At 36.5% G+C, this 26,141-nt stretch overlaps 1 protein-coding gene across 2 annotated transcripts in view; it reads left to right on the top strand.

Annotated features, from left to right (window-relative positions):
- The window catches only part of ZW10 (zw10 kinetochore protein), a 32,362-nt gene extending 9,064 nt beyond the window's left edge, over nucleotides 1-23,298 (top strand). Inside the window, exons 6-16 of one of the 2 annotated variants that reach the window (XM_067751080.1) lie at nucleotides 1,062-1,214; nucleotides 1,619-1,810; nucleotides 8,813-8,976; nucleotides 9,884-10,066; nucleotides 12,767-13,005; nucleotides 15,042-15,113; nucleotides 17,187-17,356; nucleotides 18,194-18,324; nucleotides 18,885-19,016; nucleotides 19,790-19,992; nucleotides 22,696-23,298. In XM_067751080.1, coding sequence (XP_067607181.1) covers nucleotides 1,062-1,214; nucleotides 1,619-1,810; nucleotides 8,813-8,976; nucleotides 9,884-10,066; nucleotides 12,767-13,005; nucleotides 15,042-15,113; nucleotides 17,187-17,356; nucleotides 18,194-18,324; nucleotides 18,885-19,016; nucleotides 19,790-19,992; nucleotides 22,696-22,816 — 1,760 coding nt within the window. In that variant the 3' untranslated portion in view covers nucleotides 22,817-23,298. The remainder of the gene's footprint in view (nucleotides 1-1,061; nucleotides 1,215-1,618; nucleotides 1,811-8,812; nucleotides 8,977-9,883; nucleotides 10,067-12,766; nucleotides 13,006-15,041; nucleotides 15,114-17,186; nucleotides 17,357-18,193; nucleotides 18,325-18,884; nucleotides 19,017-19,789; nucleotides 19,993-22,695) is intronic. The other variant, XM_067751081.1, reaches the window with a different exon arrangement.
- Nucleotides 23,299-26,141: the final 2,843 nt, after the last annotated feature.

Below are 26,141 nucleotides of genomic sequence, written 5' to 3'. Positions count from 1 at the left end.
AATGGTGACAAAATCATGAGATGGGGGATGCTTTGCAAGATGAAGAAATAGAATAACTCTGGCCCTGGCTTTTATTTATACTACTTGGCTCTCAGCCCCTCTGCCCACCTCTGGGTGTGAGCCCTCTTTGATATCTTGTTTACACAAAGTAAAACCTCTGAGGGTATATGGGAAGGACATGCCATTAAACCTGGTATATTTTCCAGCATTTACTCTTGAAATTTAGTCTGTTTCAGGGGAAACCTCACAGTCTCCCCTTGCTCCCTTTCCCATATCCACTATGGCCTTCAAATACATTGTATATGTATGTGTGTACACACACGCATGCGTGCGCACACACACATACACACACTCACACACACATACCCCACCCTGTATGTATTAGGTATTTTCAAGGAAGTCATCTAGAAAATTTTAGATTCTATTTCCAAGCAGACTGTAAAATTAAGAGGAGGTGGCAGGTGTGTTAATTCTTTGTTGTAACACACCCTGTTAAACTTGTTTGGCAGACTGTTCTCTTTACTTCATAAGAGGGAACATAGAATAGGAGGCCTTAATTGAAACTAGGATCTCACTTTTTATTCTTTGCCTTCATTCTGTCATTCAGCACATTCTTTTTTTAAATTGAAGTATGGTTGATTTACAATGTTGTGTTAATTTCTGCTGTACAGCAAAGTGATTCAGTTATAAATATAAATACGTACTTTTTTATATTCTGTTCCATTATGGTTTATCACAGGATATTGAATATAGTTCCCTATGCTATACAGTAGGACCTTGTTGTTTATCCATTCTCAACACATATTTAGTAAGCAGTTATTGTATGCACATCATCTTACTTTGGCACTCAGTTTGATTCTTTGAACATACCAAAGGAAGTAATTTCCTGTTTTAAAGCGATGCCAAGGACGTGTATGTAGTAATTCATATTTGATTGCATTAGAAGTGTATTGTAGTAAAACCACATACTTAGGACTCTTAGTAGACGGTGGGCTCTCAGGGATAGAAATGGGAACATCTTGTATTGCTGAGACAGCTGATATTTTTTCCCTTTTTCTTAGATACCAGCAACTTGGAATCTTGCCTACAAACAGAACTTCATTTATGCGCTGAACCATCTCAGAAAGAAGAGAAGACCCCCGTGCCACCCATCAGTTGTGTCCTCTTGGCATTTTCTCTTCTTGGGGAGCTACATACCAAGCTTAAGTCATTTGGTAAGGCATAATACTTTGTTTCATTTACATGAAATTTCAGAAGGTCCATTGTTAAAGGAATGACAGAAAAATGATCAGTATTCTCTGAATAATATTGATGATGGATCATAGGGTTTGGCCTCATGATTTATCAAGTGGAATTGTATAAATATTACACTTTTCATTAAGGGCTTAGATCCTTTCCTTTTTTCTTTTTTAAAGTAGCTGCTGGTATTTATTTTATTTGATTTTTTGAATAATTTAAATAAAAATCTGTAGACAATCTGGGAAACTTCAGTGGGAAAACCTGCAGTGCGTAATGGGTGTTGTGTAACGTCATGGTATATGTATTTTTGTTGTCAGGCTCGAAGATCTTTTTTTTTTTGACGTGATTTATTTTTTATGAGTGTTCATAAAACTTTCAGGTCAGATGCTGCTGAAGTATATCCTTAGGCCTCTGGCATCTTGCCCATCCCTTTTTGCTGTGATAGAAAGCCAACCTAACATCATTATCATTCGTTTTGAATCTGTGATGACTGACTTGGAACATCCATCACCATCTGAAGTTTTTGCCAAGATCAGACTGGTACTGGAAGTGGTCCAGAAACAACTTCTAGGTATGTATCCCCAAGGCAGCGCTTTTATATTTTAGAGAAGTCGATATTTATTTTAAAGTGGATAAAAATGTCAGCAATCTGAGTGAATGGCGGATCAGACGTGAGTAAATTATGTCATGGGAACAAAGTAGCTACCTTTTTATTTCTTGCTCTATTTTGCATTCCTTCTCTGCCCTGTGTTGACAAATAGGGTCTTTAGTGGTGCCCTAGAGTCTGTGTTTGTAATATTTAGTTGAATTTTGGGATGCATTTCCCTCATGGGACTTCTAGGAACATCACATTTTGGGACTCTTGCTTTAGTTATAGGAGAAGCAGAAATGAACTAAGTGCTGTTTTATATCTTTTGATGGGAAAATCCCCTTCAACCTAGTTGATATAAACAAAATAGGTTTAACATAGGCAATGAATTTCATTCTATCTCAGCCTACTGGTTAGATCTTTATATATTCACCCTTGAAATAGTTTCTATGTTGCTTGAATCATTTTTTGGCTGTCACACTACTAAAAGTAAAATTTCTTCTGGTGTTTTGTTATAATACTGTTGGTTTTAGTCTATTTGACTTACCTTCTTTTCGCTTTTCTCAGTTGTCTTATTGAATAGTCAAATTAAGCATTCTTGCTGTGGAGAAAATGAAAAAGAGATGCTGCTATTGTTTGTATGCCTTCCTGGCAGTCAACATAATTTATTTATATATAAATTTATTTTTTTTTAAATCGAAGTACAGTTGATTTACAATGTTTTGCCAATCTCTGCTGTATAGCAAAGTGACTCAGTTATACACATACAGGCATTCTTTATTTATATATAAATAATTTATATGTAGAGCAAGGAATTCTTTCTAGTTTTGACAACAGAGAATAAAAAATTCTAAGACTTGCATAAATTACAAAAATCCAAGGTAGTTTTCTTCTTATTCCTTTACTTAGGGAGATAATACACCCTTATTTTTATTAGATATAAAAAAAGAGTTGTAAGCAAAGTATCCAAGGATTGGAAGGAACTAGAAAGGTGATGCAATACAGATATCTCTGATGCTCGACTCTCCTCTGTAACACTCCCATCAATTAGTCATATAACAAACTTGAGCACTTTTAGTGAGAGGGAACTCACTTCCTCTTGAGGCATTCCATCCCACCTCTGGACAACTCTGAGTACTATGAAGTTTTTGTTTGTTGGTTTTTAAAAAAAATTGTATCTTCTTTCTTAAATGCTATTGCCCAAATGACCATTTTGGAACTTAAATCTTTAGGGTAGTTGTTTAAAAACTATGTTCAAAATATATGCCCTGTAATATCTGCTTTACTGATGCTGTTTCTAGTATGTGGAGCTATATAGAAATCTAATTCTTATTACACATGATGGACTTTCAGATTCTTTATAGTAGCTGTTACTATGTTGCCTACATCTTATCACCAATATAAAACATCTTTAGTTTTATTTTTTAATGAAATAGTTTTTTAAGTTCCTCTTATCTTCACTGATCTTCTGTGAATATATTCCATTTCTTCCATAGTCCTTTTATTAAAGTAGGGTGTTCAAAACAGAACAAAGTATTCTAAGTATAGTCCGAACCAATTCAGAATAGTATGGGGGGATTGTTCACACCCTCATTCTCAGTTTCATGCTTCTGTTAGTATAGCTATATAGTATAGCTATTTTTACACAGTTAACTTATTGAGCTTGATGTCAGTGAAAATCCTATGTCATACTCAGTGCAAACTGCTGCTTTCCCATCTTGTACTTGATTTTTTGGCATTAACATTAATCTTTGTTAAATTTTATTTGATAAAATTTTACAATATCCTTTCTACTTCATATCGAATGCATAATTGATAATCATGTTTTCTTACAGTTTAATCTGAGTCAGTGATGGTACTATTACCTAGGATAGGGCTAGATCAGAGGGTGCTCTGGGGAATTCCAGTAGAAACCTCTTTCCAGTTTGACGTTGGTCCATTTAAGTATTCAACCTAGTGATTTATTTGTAAGTTTTCTTAGTACCTAGGATATTCAGAGCAGAAGACAACTCACTGTTGCTAGGTGCTCTTCTAATCTCTTTACTATCTTTCAGTCAGTATTCCCTTCCTTCATCTTCTTGCCCTAAATAAAACCTGAGGATCATATTTTGTGGCCTTAGTTCTTTTTGGAATCCTCTACTTTCTTTGGATTTTAGTTATTCTGAAACTTCATAAAGATTTTTACCTTTCGTCTTATGTTTGTCTTTGGTTTTATGCTCTTTTCATCTTTTAAATATGTATTTTTTTCTCCCAAGTTTTCTGTATTACTAAGCATCATTGTACCAACAGCAAAGGAGCTTTTAAAAGAGGAGAAAAAAAATTCTTTTGGAAATACTTTGGCAAAATATATAAAAAGCCTTAAAATGTTTATATCCTTTAAACCGAGGTTTCAAGTTCTAGGAGTCTTCCTTGAAGAAATAATCTTAAATATATAAAACCATTTATGTATAAGGATGTTCATCATAATGTTACTTATAATATTGAAATACTGGAAAGTCATGAAATCTTGAAGAATAGGGAAATGATGAAGTAAAGTATACAGCTGTATAATAGACCACTTTGCATAATTATGTTATACTTTATTGATTTTTTTTAAAGTAATTAATTTTGAAGCTAATTGCTTCTAAAAAGCCAGCAACAAGCATCTATTAAAGGATTAAAAACTTTATTTCCATTAAAATCAGTTTTAAGTCAGGAATGCACATTATTATTAATATTCGTTAACATTGTTTTAGGGGTTATGGCTGATGCAAAGAAGAGAAAATAAGTATGAATATTAAAATAAGGAGAAGTATTTATCTTTACTGTAAAGATAAATGTAAATGATGTAATTGTATACCTAAAAAAACAAAAGGCTCCTAAAACTTTAATAATTAGTAAGACATTTACTAAGTTGTCTAGGTACAGTATAAATCTATAGAAATCAGTTTCTCTCCAAGCTAGTAACAATCAGTTATAAATTAAAATATAAAGATATCTTATTTATAATGGCAATAAAATCTATGAAATTCTTAAAAGATAAATTTAATAAGAATGGGAAGAATACATGTAAGGGAAAGCATAAAACTTATTGAGGGCGTAAAGTAAGGGGAGGCTATCGTGGATTAGAAGACAGTCTCAAAAAATTGTCAGCTCATTCCAAAATAATGCATAAATTTAAAACATTCCCAATCAGATTCTTGTTATACATTTTTCCTACTTGACAAATTAATTACTCTAGAGCTTACATCAAAAAATATGAGACTTGCTAATAAAGATTTGCAAAACACTAGTTGGAGAATTTTATAATTAAAACTATGTTCTTGACATAAGAAGATCAGTGGAATGAAAAAGCGTCCAGAAGTAGAGCCAAGAATAAATGAGAATTTACCATTTGATCAAAGTTGTATTTCAGTTTAGTGAGACAGATAGTTTATTAAAAAATGGTGCTAGCAAAATTGGCTATATGGAATAAGACAGTTAGATTCCTGCTTCGTACTTCATACAGAGATACATTCCAGATAAATTAAATCCCTATATGCAAAAGGTAAAACAATAAAAATGTTAGAAGAAAATTTACAAGAAGACTTAAATATTCTCAGGAAGCTCAGAATGCATAAAGGAAATGATTGATAAATTTGACTACATATAAATGTTAAATTCTGTATGGTAAACAATGCCATAAACAAAGTCAAAAGATAATATTATACTGGCAGAAAATATTTGCAGTACATTGGCAGACAAGGAGCTAATACAAAGATTTTTTTTACAAAGAAAAAAAGAACATAATAACAGAAAAAGAGTAAAAAATATGAATAGGCAGTTTATGGAAGAAAAGGTGCAAGTTGTTAATAAACATAAAAATATGTATTGCTTAATCTCCCTAATAGTGGAATGGAAATCACACCATCAAAGTAGAACTTTTCACCCCTAGGGTTGACAGAATTCAAAGATTTGTGTAAGACACTTTCGGTAAGAAAATGCAAAGGTAGTCTCCTTCATCGCTTTAGTGAGTTTTTTAGAAAGTAATCTGCAGCTCTATAGTTATGCTAAAATATACATCGCTTTGACCCAGGTGTCCCACTTTTTAATTCCTTACTATGTGATATCAACAGTGTGTATGTTTGCATGTATGAGTACTGTATATACTTGCATAATGGAATGTGCATCATTTGAAGAATGGTGCAGCTATTGAAAAGAAATGAACTGGAGCTAGATATAGTGACCTCAGAGATGGCCACAATCTATTTTTAAGGGATAAAAAAGTTACATGTAAAATCTATAGCATAAACCCATTTTATAAAAAAGGAAGTAGCCCCTTATATTGAATGTTATATTAGTTTGCTAGGGCTTCCATAACAAAATTCCACAGGCTCTGTGGCTTAAACAATAGAAATTTATTCTCTCACAGTTTTGGAGGCTGGAAGTCCAAGATCAAGGTGTTAGTAGGTTTGGTTTCTCCTGAGCCCTGTCTCCTTGCCTTGCAGACAGCCTTCTTACTGTCCTCACATGGCCTTTCTTCTCTGCTTGCTTATCCCTGGTGTCTCTCCTTTTCTTAAAAGGACACTAGTCATAGTGGATTAGGGCTCCACCGTTATGACCTATTTAAAGGCGAGCCCTGTCTCCGAGTACAGTCACACTGGAGAGTAGGGCTTCAACATATGAATTGTGGGGGACACAGTTTAGTCTATATCATGTGTCTGCGTGCGTGCATGCATGTGTGCGTGTGTATATTATTAATGTAAGGGAGGAAGAATACAAACCAAACTCTTAACTCTGGTTACTTGGACACAGAGAGAGAGAGAAGCTTGTGGGTATGGAGAGGGAAAATTAGGCTTTCTCTTTGTAAACTTCCGTGGTGTTGGCTTTGTCACAAGAAGCATATTTTGCTTTTGCCATGAATGATTTTCTAGAAAGTATACACTACTAAAATTTACCAAGAAATAGAGACTCTGAACATACAAGTAGTTGTAGAAGAAATTTGGAAGGTGGTTAAAGATTTTCCGCTAAAAAGGCCACCATCAGGCACGTACGGTTTGTGGCTACATTCTAGGTACTCTTCAAATTACAGATAATCCCTTTGATAATCAAGCTCTTTTGGTCAATAGAAAAAGATGGATAAGTGCCCTAATTAATTTTTTAAAAACCAGCATAAATTTGCTACCAAAATGTATGGAATGATTTTACCAAGTCATTTTATTGCTAGCTAAATTTACAAGCTCAGATCCCCTTAAAATCACATTTTGGGTTGGACTTTTAATTGTGATTTCAGGTGACTAATTTTGTCAATTCTTCTTTGAGAGGAAACTTGACAAATTCCTAATGTATTTGTTGAAATTTCTCTTAATATTGTCTGCTTTATCATCTTAAAAATTTTTTTGCACAGCAAGAAAAGTTTTGTTTTGCTCTGTTTTAGCAAGCTGCAGCTGCCATTTATTGTAAAATTTGTGGCATATTTTCTTCCAGTCTGTATTTTCCTTTACTGTTCTGCCAGTTCTTCTAGCTTCTGCACCTTCACTTGATTCTGCATCAATAGTGTACCTTAGTTTTAAATTTAAAAGTTTGTTTATAATCATTTTTTTAAGCTAGAAAAATATATCATAGTGAAAATAATAAGCATTTCAATTTTACTACCGTTTTCAGTTTATTACAGGTATCACTGTAACCTGTGCTGTATGTGAAAAATATCCAAATAAATGCATTACAATGTTACACTGGTGCATAGGAAAACAAAGTCATTCCAGTGGAATGAATCTGTTTACACTGACTACATCGAAGGTGTGTTTATAAGAAATACTAGAAGTGATACACATGCCTGATGTGAGCACTATAGTACACATAATAGCTTATATGATGTGATGGTTAAAGTGAGGCATAGGCTTTTCAAAGCAACAAAACTGTGTTTAACAGAAAAGTATTTTACGCTACTTCCTCTTTTTTTTTTTTAGTTTAAAATTTTAATTCAAAAAACGTACAGAGGTCCCATGTACTCTTCACCCAGTTTTCCCCAATGTTAGCATCTTGTGTAACCATAGTATAGTATCAGAACCAGGAAATGGACTTTGTTATGATTCACAGAGCTTATTCAGATTTCTCCAGTTTTACTTGCACTCATTTGTATGTGTGAATAGTTCTGTGCAATTTTGTTACATGTGTAGATTCATGTAACTACCACCACAATCAAGATACAGAACTGTTCTATCACCACAAGGCTCCCTTGTGCCACCCATTATAACCACACACCCTTGCTTCCATTTTTAAACTTAATTTGAAATTGCTTAAAATTAAAAAAAAATTGAGTTCGTCAGTCCCACCAGCCCCATTTCAAGTGCTCAGTAGCAAAATGTGGCTGGTTCCTATCATATCGGACAGTGTAGGCCTAGACTTCAGATATTGTAAGATATCTCAAGGCTCCGAGGTAAGATGGTCACTTTCTTTTAAGGTTCTTATATATTGTTTAGTTAATTAATGGTATGTTCTAAATATAACTCCCTCAAAATGTGTTAGAAAAAACCACCCTAAAATATACCATGGAAGAGACACTGAAGTATTCTGTTCGGTAGGCTAGATATTATGCTATAATGTAAGGTGTTTATTGATATTTTACTTAGGATAAACACTCAGATCCTTTGCAGAGATGAAAGAAATATATTTAGTATTGGAGAACTTGGACTTTATTCTAAACTAGTTTCAACGTGGTATGCAGAACTTCTGAGTGCTTCATATAATCAGATCTGTAGATGATTATAATGTAGGTGGCTTAATACCTTATTGTTACAGAGAACAGGCAGTCATACAGTGCAGATGATTCATTTGAGCAGTGAAAATAAAATAATAATTGTGTCATGCTTTTCCCATGTAGTCTGTTGAGATAGCTATAGAATTATTCGTGCTGTTTTCTTCCCTGTCATCTTAAAATTAAAGAATTCTAGAAAACTAGGGAATTTGAGAATATGTCCAGACTGTGAAGAGTTTCTTGTTTAAAACTTTTTCTTTTGAATTCAGATTTGCCTCTTGTTGCTGATGTAGAAAATGAGAAAACATGCAAGATCGTATTGGCTGAGATGCTTGGTGACATGATCTGGGAGGACTTGTCCGAGTGCCTCATTAAAAATTGTTTGGTTTATTCTATCCCAACAAATAGCAGCAAGTTACAGCAGTATGAGGAGGTAAGAGCAGAGGTGTCACAGAGGGTTTGAAGAGACCGTAGGTTCCTGTTGGCGTCACTTGTTTACCTTGGAGATCTTTTGTTCTTTAGTGACATCTTTAAGAAAATTATTCATAAAGTGTGGAGGCAGATTCCCTCTGACTTCATGTCTCTTCAGGCTTCCTACCTTTTGATTGGGTGGGGAAGTATGTTTCGTTATTAAGTATGTTTTCTTTAGTAAGATACTTTTGAAGAACAATTGTTTTTCTATTGGTGTCAGCTATAGTAGCTACTATGTGACGCTTTACTTTTTGGCTTCTTTTTAGTGTTTCCTCAAACACTACAGTAAGCACAGGAGTCCCCCTTTATCTCTGGGGCTACGTGCCAGTTCCCCCAGCGAAGGCCTGAACCTGTGGATAGTACTGAACCACAGATGTCCTATGTTTTTTCCTATACTAATGGGCAGGTAGTGTATATAGCATGGATATGCTGGACAAAAGGATGATTCCTATCCTGGGCAAGACAGAGCAGGACGGCGCAATATTTCATCATGCTACTCAGAACAGCACACAGTTTAAAACTTAGGAATTGTTTGTTTCTAGAATTTTCCATTTAATATTTTCAGACCATGGTTGACTGTGGGTAACTGAAGCCGAGGATAAGGGGGGACCTACTGTATTTATTTAAAAATGTTTGCACCTTTACTAAGCAGAGTCAAAAACTTCTAATGAAGATGCTCTTCCTAATGAATTTAAGGCTAGAAAAAATGAATAATATTTTCATACCTAGTAACTGATGGTCTTTTCTAAAACTTAAATGACCAGCTGGTCCTTGTTCTTTCCTATACATTGGATTTGAAATTTTAATATTGGAAAGGAACATATGTATTTGATTCTTTTACTTTTTTTTCTCTTGCGTTTCTTTCTCAGATCATACAGTCCACTGAAGAATTTGAAAATGCCTTAAAGGAGATGAGGTTTCTAAAAGGAAATACTACAGACTTGCTGAAATATGCCCGTAACATCAATTCTCATTTTGCTAACAAGAAGTGTCAGGATGTGATTGTGGCAGCTAGAAACCTAATGACCTCTGAAATTCACAACACTGTGAAGGTATTGGGGGTTACAGGGTGTTACCTTGTATTAGGAAGCAGCTCATTTTTGAGATGATTATGATAGAGTGGAAGAGCACTGACAGTTGCTAAGCTCATTGAGGCGAGTTATTAATCTTCTTAAACATTAGTTTTCTCATCTTTAAAGGGGTCCTAATTCCTACGTCTTTTACAGGGTATTGTGGGGTCCAGATGAGATAATGCACATAAAAGCATTGTATAAATTTAAAAAGTCTACGTGAATGTAATAGATTACTGTTGTTGAAATCAGAGAGTATATCAACCTATAGAGTTTTCTCAACTTTATCACTTGAATTTTTAGTACACAGTTTCGTGACAGGTATTGTTATATCCAGAGATTATATCCTGTTGTGAAATGTTGACTTTATTGCTTACGCTAATAGAGGTGCTAGTTTTGAAGTTAATAAAAACAAACAAAAAGATGTGATCTTTGTATAGTATAAACAATTACCTGTAAAATCCGTGGACAAATTAATTTGCATTGAGGGTAATTTACTCCTTTGACCTTAAATAATTCTGTGTATTTTTTTTAACATCTTACATATATAAAATAATATTTGACAAATGTAAGGTGTTACTTAGATTAAAAGAAGACATACACTAAAGTAATCCCTTAATAGAAAATTCCTCAGCCATTTATCTGTTATCGCTGAGAGGACTGCGCTCTTCCTCCCTCTGTCCTTTCTGTCATCCGCCGTTTTCCTGGGGCTAGGTACCCTGTTATAGTGTCCACTTCAGTAAAATATTAAATTAGCCATTTGAGGTGCACAGATCTTAGCACATTTTGATGTAATCTTGGGTGGTTAAGGGAGCCGAAATGCACTCAGTACCGGGAACTGGGCTGCAGGTGTTTTTCACATGAATATCACTTATGTCACTCTTGTGCACAGAATCCAGTGGCTTCCCGTCTCATTCAGAGAAAGACCCAGTAGCCTTGCAGTGGCCTGCACGGCCTCCTGTGAACTGTCCCCGTGTTGCCTCTCTGACTCCATCTCCTGTTGCATTCCTCTTCAGTCACTCTGCTCATTTGCCAGGCCGACTCGGCTGCAGGACTTTTGAACCTCTTTTTCCCTCTGCTTGGGATATTACCACCGATGTGCTCCCTTTCCTGACCACTCTTTTAAGATTGTGACTTCCCGCTATCTCCTGTACTCTTTCCTTGCTTTATTTTTCTTCATACCACTTATTATCATTAAATAGTCTATATGAATTATTTATTGTTTTTCCCCTCTAGAAAATAAGCTCTATGAGGGCAGGGTTGGTTTTTCTTTTTCCTGTTTGTTTTGTTCTTTACTGTTTGGTTTACTGTTGTATCTGTAGCATCAAGAAAATACCTGGTGCATACTACTATGTACTTAGTAAATACTTGGTAAATGAATTAATATATATCCCATTAACTCTGTTATAACTCCTTGTTATAAATAGGATTGTTACTGGATCACTTTGTGGCTCTGGGCTAAATCTTTTAACCTTGTTGGACCTCATTTTCCTCTTCTGTAATATGACAGAATTGAACTAGATAATCTCTGAACTCCCTATTCAACTAGTTCTGACATTTTATAAGACTGTATTTTCCCCCCAAGTACCCAAATCCTAATGATGTAGCTTCCTCTAGATCAGAGTTTCTCAGCAGTGCCACTGTTGACATTTGCGGCCAGATAATTCTTTGCTCTGGGGGCCTGTCCTGTAGGATGTTTAGTAGCATCCCTAATCTCTACCCACTAGATGCCAGTAGCACCTCTCCCAGTTGTGATGTTTGTATTCTCATTTAAATGTCATTAACAGCCCTATGAAGTAGACATTATTATACCATTTTACAGATGGCAAGTCTCATGACTTAAACATTTTTATTAGAATTGGAGCGTCTTCTGTCAGAAATTTTCCATAGAGGTCCAGTATGTGCAGAGCAGAGCTGCTCTTCTTGCAGTAGGAACCTGCTGCTTCCACCTGCTTAATCTCTCCTTTTATTGGTCCCTGAGGCATCTTCGAGAAGCAAGGTTTGAAAACCATTATTGTAGTGCAGTTTCTTCATATTACAATGAGAAAATTGAGTTCAAGAGAGGTTAAATGACTTTGTTAAAAGTTAGGGTAGAAAATATCACTGATGTTTCCAAACTAGAAGCCTAGTGTTCTTTCCTTTAGTCTTGACCAAGTCTGGGAATTTTCATTCTGTATAAATGTTAGGGAAGCTTTTTTGGTTTTTGTTTGGAATTTTGTTTTTAAGAGCAGTATAAGCTAGCCTGAATGTGTTGTTTCTTTGAGTAAGCCAACACGTGTTTCTGGTGGGAAATAATTTGTTTAATGACAGTGGAACACAAGTCATACTGGTGTGTGTTAATCTAATAGTCTCATCTGAGAAAGAGGATTTTTGAAGGTCCTTTCATTTACCTAAAATCTTAGGCCAGTTTCACAGCTTTGCTGTTTCCACCAAGAGTGAGAGTGCACAGAAGAACTAGAAGAATGGCACAGTAAAGGGATTGCTTATTTCTTATGACGTGCTTTCACCCAAGATTGAGTAGTCATTAAAGTACTGCCATGTTTACTCAAATCTTTTAATTATTCTGTAGATCCACAGCTTAATCATCATGGAAGCAACTGGTATCTTATTCCTCACTGTATGCTTGCATTTGGATTATTCTGAGGACAGTGCATTTTCTTTGTTTCTGTATTTGACCCTTAGATTACTCCTGCTTCTAAGATAAGTGTGCCAGATTTACCTAGTCCTGCTGAGGGTGACAAACTACAAGTACAGAAAGTGTCCACAACTCAGTACAACGAAGTGATGAATTTAGAGCCTGAAAATACGTTGGACCAACATTCCTTTTCTTTGCCCACATGCCGCATCAGTGAATCTGTGAAGAAATTAATGGAACTCGCCTATCAGACTTTACTGGAGGCAACAACTAGCAGTGATCAATGGTACGAGTTCTGAGTCCTCTGGAAATGGCAATGACTTGGTTAAATGTATATCTAAACTAGACATTTATTAAGAAAATTAACTGGAATTCTTTGGGTTTTCTTATCTTATTAGTTAATATTTTTTCCCTTGAGAAAAGTATAGTACACACGTATGTATTAACAATTAACTTTTATTTACAATAACATACAATCTTACAACAAGGTATGAGCAATAAAAGCATTGTATGGATAGACAAATGGGTTTGACATTAAAAATTGTTAATCACTTTTTAACAAAAAGCCTTTTAATTTTTGTTTACTTTTAACTTTATTTGACTTCAGTGATATTACATGAGAAGGTGCTTGTGAAGAACTTAGAATGCTACCTGGGAAATAATTGATACTCAGATGTTTATCAGTATTGGTGGTGGTGGTCTTAGTGATAGTTATACCATCTGTTTCAGCATGCTCTGGCCCTTTAGCTTAACATCCATTTTACCTTTTGAAATCTAGGCCCTAATTAATTTACATTTTAAATGTTAATTTTAAAGCAATAATAGTTTATTGGGTAGCCAAAGGTAGAAGGAAAAGAATGGAATGCACCAAAGTTCTGATTTCTCCCTTTCAAGAAGCTTTCTCCTAATCAATATTGTATTCAAGGTACCCAAACTCAATCCATATACTTGCACATTTGTACTGAATCTCTTTTTGTTTAGTAGGCTCTTCCCATACTCCTAAACTTTATAAATTGAGGAGAAAATGGTAGCCAGTAGCTCAAATTGATTATAGAGCAGATTTTAAAAAGCCTCTTTAATTTGAATCTGTGTGTAGTAGTATTTTTACTTTTCATCCTCATATAGAAAACAGTTTCAGTTAGGGCTTGACTTAAATTGTGTCTTCCGATGGGCTTCTGGAGTTTCAGTTTTTATCTCCATGTACAAACTAACCCCTTTATTTCATTCTGCTCTAGAAAGAACATGTTCACTAAGATACTTCCTTGACTTGAATGAATCATTATATTCATAAGTCCATCCAGTTTTAAATCTAAGTAGGAAGAAAAATACATGTAAAAGGAATTATGCACTCGTTTGGCAGAATAATATAGGAGTGACTGTTTCATTACATGGCATTCACCTGAAACGTACCAGACCAGAAGTTAGGGATGCAAGGCAATTTTTCCTAAGAGAATACCAAACAATATTTTTGTATACTGAATGTCTATGGACATTCTTCCCACCAAAAAAATAGTTTCAACAGGATAAACAAAAACACAACTACATTACAACAACTCACTTTTCCTATTATCAAACTTCAAACAGCAACACATGAAATAATCTAGTCCGGTATCATAGTAATCAAGTTGTAACAGTGTTTCGGGGTATAGTGATCATGACTAATTTTTAAAAGTTATTTGTGGAATTCCTGTGATGTATTCAAGGTACATAATTTAAAATATTCTTATGTAGAAGTAAGCTACACAAACCTTATATTTGCTCTTCCTAAGTGCTTTTTAATAATGATCTTTGGTGTTCTAAGACCAGATTTAAAGGGCAAGAAAACTTGAGGTTGGATTCTGTCCTAGAAATGTTGATTCATCTCCTTGCATTGGGGTGAGAAGGAGGGAAGGTGGAGGCTGAAAGGCAGGCTGGTTCCGACAGCACCAGTGAGTGCCTTTATTGATACCTTGCCCTTTGCACAGTGTGTCAGTGAGGAGGTGACATTTGCTCGAGGCTTAGCTCCATTTGTCACTGAAGGGGTACTCTGGGTACTGGCAGAACACAAACTGACAAATGGAAAAGAGGCTTTGGGTTGAATGCTGCTATTCTTAATATTATTAATGGGTCCAGGTTTTTAGACCTGTAGTCTAGTTAGTGAATAACTGCTGAGAATCTATGCCATCTAGAGGAATGGTGTTCTCAGCAGTGACCAAGGCATCTGTTCTCTCCAGCTGTAGTTTTTGCTGCTGACTCTCCCTTCAGGTGCACTGAGTTTGAATTTTTTTTCTCATTGCCAATATATCCTTCTGCATTTCTGTTGAAACTGTGTTTTCCTTTTAGTGCTGTTCAACTTTTCTACTCAGTGAGGAATATCTTCCATTTGTTCCATGATGTTGTACCAACATATCACAAGTATGTGCCACTGTGTCTGACTTCTGTGTAATATTGTAGGTCTAAAATGTTTGTGAGTCCGGTTAAAACCAGTAATTTTGTATTCCCACCAAAGATAATTTGTTACTAAAATTCACAATGAAATGCAGTAAACATTTACATTACATGTTTAAAGGACATTGGTCATTTATTAATAAATTAATAAGGGTACTATAATCTTGCAGTATAGTAGGTGACACAGATTTAAAGACTCAAAAGGACTTTACCCTGTTACTGATGGTAGGTGCTTGCAGAACTGCCTCACTTTATTTGGTTACAAAACAAAAGGTCATCCGTCACTCCATATTGCTATCCAGTAAACATCCCACATTTTCCCTTGGCATTCATAGCTTTGCAGACTGAATACCACAAGAGATTGCTATTTAACTGTCGATCAGCCGCTCTTAGCAATCTTAAGCTGTATTTACCTAATGTCTTGGTTCTTTAAGGTTTCTCTTAATATTAATCTCAGAAGTTACTCATAACTTTAAGTCTCCAGGAGTTCTCTCTGTTATCCAAATTAAGTGTTTTGGATACCTTTTACAAATGTTTTAAATAAATATGTCAACAAAGCTATTCCTTAGTCAAGGACTCTGGTTTCAAAGAAAAAAATCAGTTTGTTGTTTGTAGTATTTTTTAGTTCAGATTTTTGAACAATTGAGATGTTTTTAAGTAGGGCCAGTTATTGTTTTTATTCTAAAAGACAGCTTATTTATTGTAAACATTATTTTTATTTGTATTCTCTTTGCTGTGGCTTAAAACTTTTATTTCACTTTCTACTTAGGTAAAGGAAAAAAAACATCTTCGGGTCAGTTAATAGCCACGTCCTTGGGGATTCAGAGACAGTTGGCTTAGGGGTTTTCATGCTTAGAAACATTTTTCACACTGGTGTGGAGTTAGATTTGCCTCTTTTTCCGCATTGTGTGATCTGGGAACTTTATGCTAGACCAGTGGTTTATAAACTTCAGTGTGTATCAGAATCACCAGGATACCTTGTTAAACTACAGATTGCTGGGTCCCATGCCTGAGGTGTCTGATCAGTAGGGCTGGGGTAAAACCTAGAATTTTTAACAGATTTCCAGGTGATGCTGATGTTGCTTGTCAGGGGACCACACTTTGAGAACCACCGTTCTAGATTAGCGTTCACAGCTTTGGCAGTAGTTTAGACTCTTTTATGGACCTTGAAGAATAGATATGCTTAGGCCCTACCCCTAGAGATTTTGATTTATAGGTATGGTTTAAGATTAAACATATCTCTGTTTTTTAAAGCCCTACAGTGATTCTGATGTGTAGCCCAAAGTGAGGACAACTGTCTTAAGATTGTTAGTTTCCAATTTTATATATTCTAGCCTGACATTGAATCAGCAAATTAGGAAGTATTAATTGAATGACTCCTAGTGGATATGTAGCAGAGGTATAAGACAAGATCTCTTCCCAAGCTGGGTAGGTAGACTAATATGTGCAGAAGAATTAGAGCAGTGATTTTCAATCTTTTATGAAAATTTAAAATCACATGGGAAGATTTTAAAACATATAAATGCCCTGGCTTCACTCAGAGGTTGTGATTTAATTTGTTTGGGGTGAAGTCTAAGCGTCTCTATGTTAAAATTTCTCAGGTGACCCTAATCTGTAGCCAGCTTTGAAAACTAGTGAATTAGAAAATAGTTGAGTGCTTCATTGTACAAATGAAATGGGGATTTGGTGAAAGGGGAAGCAAACATGTATTTCCACAGAGTTATCAGTGTTAGATTTCAAGGGAATTATTATGTACAGCTATGCCAGGTTTCTAGTATAAAGACTTGACACAGGTAAACATCTTGATTCCCTTGTTGTTTTTTGTTAATCACTAGGATAGTTTTAAAGGATAAGGTCCCATGCAGGCAGAACAACCTCAGGGACTGAGTGGGCGTGCTGAGGTTATGCCTCGTTATGTACAGCATTTATACAGTAGACAATGATTAACACCTAGAAATACATTAAAAGAGTAACTTTTCATCAACCTCAACTTCAATAACAGGAGATTTCTTTCTTTTCCTACGCTTCCTCCTGACCCAGGGAGAACCTTCAAAAACTGCCCCAGTTGGCTGCCATTCACCTCAACAACTGTATGTATATTGCGCACCACTTGCTGACCCTCGGGCATCAGTTCAGATTGCGTCTTGCCCCCATTCTGTGTGATGGCACTACTACTTTTGTGGATCTTGTACCTGGCTTCAGGAGACTTGGTAACTGATACTTTAAATTTAGGAAGCATATTGATAATGCAGCTTATCAGACTAGTATCTTTGTAATTTATGAATGCAGCAGTTAGAAATTAGGTGGTGGTCCTGAGCTGTATTGGAAAGTGGGAGGGCGTTTAATTTGCAGGTGTTCCCAGTTACTTAGTTTTATAAAGTGAATGCAGTCTTTTGAAAGCATTACTTTTTCATGACGTGATTTCATGGTACATTAGTGTTCCAGACTGCATTTCTGGTGTGCAGTGAATTCACCAAATCAGAGTTATGTCAGTAGAGTGACACATACTAAGATGTAGTGTGACCATTCTGTTAGCATTGTTGGTAAGAGTTCACTAATGACAGTGCTTATTCTTTTGCAAAACCTCAAACTAGCTCCCTTCTCTTCTACCTCCTTTAGCTTTACTTCTGATTATTAAAAATCAAAAGAAATATAGGGTAAGTCAATAATGATAGCCTAAGAAAAGCAGAGAATCTATATGATTTACTTAGCTTTTCAATTCCTGACTTTTCCCTTAGGTGGTGTAGATATATCAGAAAAATAAGCAGTTACTTCTACTGTACAAGCAGTTTTTCTTATCTGACTCTGGACAAACTGTTGGAAAAGACTTACTATCCTGAGGGTGGGCTTGGAGGGACCGGCTAATGTATTAGCAGTGATGTTTCTAGTAACCTTAGGGCAACCTTATGATGTTATCTAACAAGCAGTTGTTTTCAAATAGGCAGAATCAGATATTTGGTTCATGCTTGTCTCTCCTCTTCCACCCTGGTTTTGCATTGTGTAATTGAACAACTTTTAGAATTCTTTATTCTCTTTTCTTATTATAGGGACAGAGTGTTTTTTGGCCCAAATGCGGGCACAGAAAGGAGAACTTCTGGAAAGATTATCAAGTGCTAGAAACTTTTCAAACATGGACGATGAGGACAATTACTCTGCAGCAAGTAAAGCAGTCCGACAGGTGGGAGGCTGTTGTTCCCTCTGGAATTTGTACTCTTCCTTTAGATGCTCCCCCACCTTGTTTTTTAAGCAGCAAAGAGTATGTAACAGGTAGCTCAGTTCATTCCCCAGAACTCCCATTGGAAAATGTGGCTACCTTTTACAGTCTTGTATACGATCTTTCCCTTCCCCTACCCCACCAAGTCAACAGGAAGCTATCTTCCCATCAAGCCACTAGTGATGGGAATAATAAGTCTGTCATAGCAAGTATTTAACCCATGAACTTAGGTTTGGGAAATTTGAAATACTAGCTTTCATCTTAGAAAAATGCCTCTCTCTCCTAAGTGACTTATCTTTTTACTAGTTTTCCCATCCTCAGAATAAGTCAGTTTTTCATCTAGCAGAGATATCACTAGGGTGAAATATTCAAGAAGCACATGTTCTTGATTACTTTACCTCACCGTCATATAACACTTCTTCTCACACACACACACACACACACAAACACAATAAATGTAAATCTAGAAAAATGTGAGTTGTAACAATCTCTCTTCCATGTAAATATCTGTATTCTTCTGACAGGTACTGCACCAACTAAAGAGACTTGGAATTGTGTGGCAGGATGTCCTGCCAGTGAACATATATTGCAAGGCTATGGGGACTTTACTCAGTACAACAATTTCTGAGATCATTGGCAGAATCACTGCCCTAGAGGTAAGGGCCATTAGATGCCTCACCAGACTTGAGATGCAGTTCTTGTTCCAGATTGTCACTTTCCTAAGGGAGTGATGTTGAAGTCTCATCTTTAGTCAACACAGATGGTAGAAGAAATTGTTCATGTGTCATGTCTAACTCATTATACTGTTATTTTTTTCACTTTTCTCTTAATTCTGTTTTGCTGGAGACTTGCTAATCTCTATCTTTCATACCTGTATAAGAAAGCAGGGTTATGCTGCTTCTCCATCTAGCATCTGTGTAAATTATGAATGAGGAAGTTGGAAATGGGGCAGTGCTCCCAAAATGTAAAGTGTGAAGTCATATATACTTAACATGTACGTGAACTAAATAATTTAGTAAAGTGAAATGCAGCCTTGTGCAGGTACCACTTTACCAACACACGTGTGTGATCCTACAGGAAAGTTGCCTGGACTCTGCCAACTGATACCTCTAAAGTATAGATTGGCTAAACCCTGTGATAACGCTCCCTGCTTTGCAGCAAACTGCACCACATTCTATTGGAGAAATGGATTTTTTCATGCAGGCAAACTAAATTACCGACAATCTGTTGAAACATATTTTGTGTCATTCTAGCTTTAGGAGTATTGTCAGAACTGATGAAATCTAGTGTCTAGTAAGGTGTGCTAAATTGGTTGGAAAACATCTTGCTGTGGCTGACCCCCTGAATAGTATACACCAAAGGTCTGCTTTTTACTTACTGCTAAGCTGGCCCAATTCTGTTCTGTTGTGTTCCCTTTGTGCAAAATCAGGACATCTCTACTGAAGATGGTGATAGATTGTATTCCTTATGCAAAACAGTGATGGATGAAGGACCTCAAGTATTTGCACCTCTGTCTGAAGAAAACAAGAACAAGAAATATCAAGAAGAGGTTCCGGTCTACGTGCCAAAATGGATGCCATTCAAAGAATTGATGATAATGTTACAAGCCAGCCTGCAAGAAATTGGGGATCGGTGGGTAAAATCCTTCTATAGGATTTATATATCTCTTCACAGCTATAAAAGAGTATTAGTGCCATTGAGGGCAGTGCTTCTCTCTGTTTCTTAATATTACTCAGGAAAGTTTCATATTGAGTAGCAGTAGGTGGGGCCTTTGCATGGTCTATCATAGTGTGGATCTCATGACCATTTTCTCATATTTGATAGCGTAAAGACTTCTTGTTTCTATTATTTTGGTCTTGAGCATGTTGTTTTGTCATGCTGTACGTATGATCTTGTACTTCTTGCACTTACAAGGAGTACAACCATCTGGCACCTGGATGGAAATTCTTGCCCATTTTAATCAACAGTGGATGCATTTTAAGATTGGCTTTGATATGTTAACAGAGAAGTGACTTTTATCTGTAAGAATATTCAGCATCAAACCATTGTTTGATTGACCAGCAGTTTTTCTACAGGGAGTAAAGTAGTTTTAGAGATTCAGCACCACACACGTAGAAAGGATTCATCTTTTCTTAAATATAGTAGATGATGTTTTCTCTCAATACCATCAGTTAATGTTGCTGTGCTCTGTAATTGTATGCTATGTCGTATCATACTGAGTGTGTGAAGGTCATTAATACTATGCAAAAACTGGATAGATGTGGGCTAGTTATACATCCTTGGACGCTTTTATTATTGTCTTGGTATATTTTTAACAAGCATGCATACCTTGCATAGGGAACTCACTGAATAGCCATTAAGGTCCATATCTATCCCTATAGCTACTTGTCTGTCTACTTTGGCTTGGTTTATTATAGATGCCCAATTACATTAGACTAGTTGTCCTAGATGTGTCTGGGTTGTTCCCAGCAAATACTATCCATTCTAAAACAAGGTAAATGAGATATTTTGCTTGAAAAAAAAATCACATCAAAATACCTCTAACTACATTTAGTATAAAATTTGATTTATTCATTTGTTATTTACAAGTCCTTAGTGAGTTATGTCTTCAGGTAAGACTCCAGAGGGCAGCAGATAAGAATTTTTCTTTCGGCTGTTAAAGGGCCCTCTTGCAACCCAAGAATGATCGTTAATTCTTCGTTATGAGAAAAATTACAATACTGATATATCTCAGCTTCTTTTCTTCTGCCTAGGAAGATTTTTTTCCTCCTAGAGATTTCAGTAAATATAAGGATAATAACTAATTGAGAAAAATTTTTTTACCAAGGAAACTATCTCCAGTTTTGTAGTTTAAACATTTAAAAATTATAAAATATACATGTGAAAGAGTACAGTATATATAACATATATTCACAGTTTAAAGAAAGAGTGAAATAAATGTTCATGTACCTATTGCTCAGCTTAAAAATATTAGCACTACCTTTGAAGACCCTTATGTACCCTTTTCCAAATCGTCCTCGCCAGAGGGGTAACCACTATCTTGAATTTTGTGTTATTTATCTCCTTGCTTTTCTTTATAGTTTTACCACATTTGCACATATCCCTAAATGGAGTCTTCTATAACTTGCTTCTTTTGTTCAGAAAATTCTTTCGTGAAGGTATCTGTAGCTGCAGTTCATTTTCACTGCTGTATCATATTCCATTATATAAATATTTCATAGTTTTTTTAAAAAACTGAGTTATAATTAACATACAATATTATATTAGTTTCAGGTGTACAACATAGTGATTTGATATTTTTATACATTATGAAAAGATCACAGCAGTAAGATCAGTTACCATCCATCACCAAAGTTGTTACAGTATTATTGACTATATTCCTCATGTGTATGTTACATCCCTGCCTGTGACTTATTTATTTTATAGATGCATATTTCATGGTTTATCCTGTTGCTTCACATTTTCACCAGTATTTGGTATTATCAGACTTTAAAATTTTTGCTAGTCTAGTTGCTATGAAATGGTAGCTCGTTGTCATTTTAATTTGTATTTCCCTAAATTCTAATGACATTGAGCATCTTTTTAGTGATCAGTTTTCTTCTATTGTAAAATGCCTGTTTACATTTTTTTATATTGGGACTCTGTGTGTTTTTCTTTTTGAAGTATAGTTGATGCACAGTATTATTAAGTTACAGGTATACAATATAGTGATTCACAATTTTTCAAGGTTATACTCTCTTTATAGTTGTTATTGGCTATATTTCCTGTTGTACAATATAGCCTTGAGGCTTACTTTATACACAATAGTTTGTACCTCTTAGTTCCCTACCTCTAAATTCCCCCTCCCCGCTTCCGTCTCCCCACTGGTAACCACTGGTTTGTTCTCTGTAGCTCTGAGCTATTCATATTTTTTACCCTTTATTCTGCGGGGTTGTTTGTGATTTCATATGTATTTTTTGTACTTATCCTTTGTCAGTTAAAATGTGTTGCCTGTGGTTCACTTTTTAAAGTAGTTACAGATCCCATTACTCTGTATAACCATGTGAGGATGTGGTCATAATTGTCAAGTTCAAACGGGCTTAGTGAGTACAGAATGAGGGAGAACAGTTTTATCTTCCTAACTTGGTCTCTTTGTCTGTCTATGCTGTTACCAAAATGCAGCCAAGAAGGAGAAGATGTCAAAGATACTGACTGGTAGATTCGTAAAGAAGGGGAAGAATGCCAGAATTTGTTTTATTTCCATTTTAAACAAATACACTCTTGGGATCAAATACGCAATTTAAAAATCTGGCTTATACTTAATAGGAAATAGAAATTGTGTTTTTCATTTTGCAGGTGGGCAGATGGAAAAGGGCCCTTGGCAGCTGCGTTCTCTTCCAGTGAAGTAAAAGCTTTAATTCGTGCCTTGTTCCAGAACACAGAAAGAAGAGCAGCTGCCCTTGCCAAGATTAAATAGCTCCATCTTCCTGAGAAAGCCATTTCTTGAGCAGGTGGATTCCTTTCTTGGCGTAATTAGTCTTTAAAGACTTCTTGGAATCACCCGTTGGTTTTGGTGAACTGATATATCATGGAAGTTTGATTTCACCTAAGAACGCCTTACCTCCTGGCCTGTATGAGGCTTTGTTGAAGAACTGGTTGTTAGGATCAGATGTCAAATGAAGCACCTCAATTTGTTGACTTTTTAGCCACCCTCCCTTAGTAAGAAACTGTAGGGTGACATTGTTTCATGTTGCTTCCAGGGCCCTCTGGGAACTGTGTCCATTGAAAATATAAGCCCTGGCCTTGGATCAAGGAATCCAGGTCATTCCAAGAGTCAGGATAAAGAATTTGTGAGAGATGGGAGATATATTTTGGAGGGCAAGGGAACCATAAATTGGTCTTGCAGGAATTAAGAAGACTTCCTTCAATATTTCTTTCCAATAAATAATGCTTTTCAGAGTTAAGGGTGAGTGTCTTTAATAACATGGGAACTTCGACAAAAGAGACCATCAAGTTTTCCTATCTTTCATGCCATTCTTTTTATCAACATTTATGATCCTCACAGAGGACTCAATGACTTACCGTCTTTCTTCATGGCACTATCTGATAATTTAACATTTCTTTCAGTATAAAGTTGTGGCACTTTTTGCTATTTCTACTAAATTATATATTTTTTCTGGCTGAGCCACATGGCTCGCAGGATCTTAGTTCTCCTACCAGGGATTGAACCTGGGCCCTCAGCAGTGAAAGCACGGAGTCCTAACCACTGGACCGCCAGGGAATTCCCGGACTAAATTCTATTTTATTGATTGGATTTTTTTTTTTTTGTCTTCTCAAATTCCACTGTTTCTGTACCTTATCAAATGGCAAAGCTTTAAAATTTCAGTGTTCCTTTGGTATGTATGTGCCATGAGATGCTAACTCTGGGTTTGGTAGCCTAATCTTTTATTTGGTGGATGTGGGTAATCCTTCAGCTCAACTTTCTGTGTTTTTAACTCTTTGCAGCCATTGGAGGTTTATATTCTATTAAAATTATTCTCAGTAGGACTCTGGATTGTCTCTCTTCACCCTGAAATGTGGAATTCCGCTTGTGAAAAGAGGTAAAGAGTGCGATCGATCTTTGTGTGCCTTGGAGGAGATGCTGTCTGGAGGATGTTTTCAGTACAGTGGGCCTGCTTCCTTAGGCTTCAACCCCTGATCCCTGGCACACATTCTGCCTTCACCTTCTTGTTCTTAGTTTGAGCTCAGCCCCTACATTCTGGTTGCTTAGTTTTTCTTTTACCAATTTAGGGGTCATAGAAGAAAGAATTAGAAAGAAGATTGGTTTCTTTTTATAAGAGAACTCAGCTGTGGTTAGTGACAACCTATCTGTCTATACTCAGCATATCCTACTATGAGAACGCACAGAAAAAAGACTTGCCTGAACCAACTTTAGTTTTTTGAGAACAAAGTAGTTGTCTTTCTTGAGAGGGGGAAGGGACTATTTGCACAGGTGAAGAAAATACCTGTTTTGGAAAATCCACACCATTTCAGCTAGCATTCTTTTTTCAGCAATTGAGGGGATGGGGAACTAAGAACAGAACTGAACTAAATGCCTTGCAGGACTGTTGCACACACAGCATATTTCTTTTGTTCATAGAAGCTATTCCTGTTGCTTGACAGGTAGAGCAATTGGGGGGTGGGATCTCTTGTAACTGGAAAGCACACTCCTCTCTCCTTCCCTTCCATCCCCCATTAGCACAGAAAACTGCATCATAGTTCTTCTGAGGCCCTGTAGACTCCATCCCTCGGGACTCCTTCCTCTGATGAATAGTTTGTATGTCATGGCACACAGAGTGGGCAGACTCCATCCTCTTCCCTGGCCAAGGCAATTGACAGCTGGTGGTTAAGTGGATATTCGTTCTGGTTAGGGACGAGCCATCTGGCTTAGCAACATGGGAGTTGGGTCTGGCAGCTCTTACAGGGACCTTGAAGGTACCTATTCAGATAGGGAACCTGAGATGGACCGGGAGGGGAGCCTGCTTCCTCTAGAAAGAGCGTGCGGATTATGTGAGTAAGGGAAACTTACGAGGCTTGACTCATTCAGTGGATCTGTAGGCCAACGGAAAGAAACCTCTTCCCAAATAACACCCAGAACTATACAAATGACTGGGAAATGAAATTCCAGAAAGGGTCCCCAAGATATTAGTAAAAAGGAAAGTTTTTGTTAAAAAGAACCTAAATCCCTTAGGTGACTTAATAGTGGCTGCTGTTACATTGTGGATCCTGAATTGTTGGAGACCCATTCGTGGTCAGTTTTGCACTGGATTTCTCTCTGAAATGGGGATCCTCCAGATGGCATCTTTCCTCAGGCCTGGGAGCAGCACAAGGCATCTAGGCCTAGTCTGTGGAAATGGAAGCAGGGAGCCTGTCCATTTTACCCTGGGCTTACATTCTGGCCTTGATCAGCCCAGGAGGGTCATCCAGGCTCTGCATGCATCTATATTGTAAACGGTGACATATCACTGAACAATCACTTGTGAATAGATCAAACAGTATTTTCTTTGATTAATAACATTGTTAAAAAGGATACGGATAATCCTCTTCCCATGCCTGCCAATACTCATGCTATCACTTAAGGCAACGCCTCCCAGCCTTTTGTGGGGTTTCATTCTGTTGTTTATTTGATTTCCGAAGATTATGTCTATCTTCTGAAAGTTCTGAGAGGTACACACACATCCTCTGGGGGTGTTTTTGTTATCAGAAAACTGGCCCAAAGGAGTAGTTTGCCCAAGCTCCACAGCTAGTTTGTGCCACGGAGAAATGAAGGCATGTATAGGAGTGACTTCTTAGTGAAGGAGGTAGCTGTAAATTCAGGAAGGAATAAGGCTTTTGGAAATTGCCTCCCATATAAAAAGTCTTGGCACAAAGTAGCCTTTTTAAATTGGGTTTTGATGCCCACGTTCTTCCTAATCATGGAACTGATTTTGAACATTGGTTTTGTGATAACTTCCTCCTAAAAATAGGCATTTAGCTAAAGCCTAAAGTTTCCTGAAAGTTACAAAGCCCCAATTTTGAGAAGTTTTTCAATTATACGGTTTAGACAGAAATTCCTCTCCTTGTCATGAGGAGTTTGGTTGAGAAGTTTGGGATGTCACGTGACATAACTGGAGCTAGGCTTAGATGTCTCAAAACCATGTTATGAAATCTCTGCCTCAAGTCTGGGGAGGAGGGCAATGATTCTGAGGAGCTATGTATAAGTTCACTCCTCAGCAATCGGGTGCCCCAGATTTCTTGCGTAGTGCGAGAGAGCGAGGCGGGAG

Source organism: Pseudorca crassidens, chromosome 9 (genome assembly GCF_039906515.1).
Source record: "Pseudorca crassidens isolate mPseCra1 chromosome 9, mPseCra1.hap1, whole genome shotgun sequence".
Lineage (NCBI taxonomy): Eukaryota > Metazoa > Chordata > Mammalia > Artiodactyla > Delphinidae > Pseudorca > Pseudorca crassidens.
This window is presented reverse-complemented; position numbering and strand designations above follow the sequence as displayed.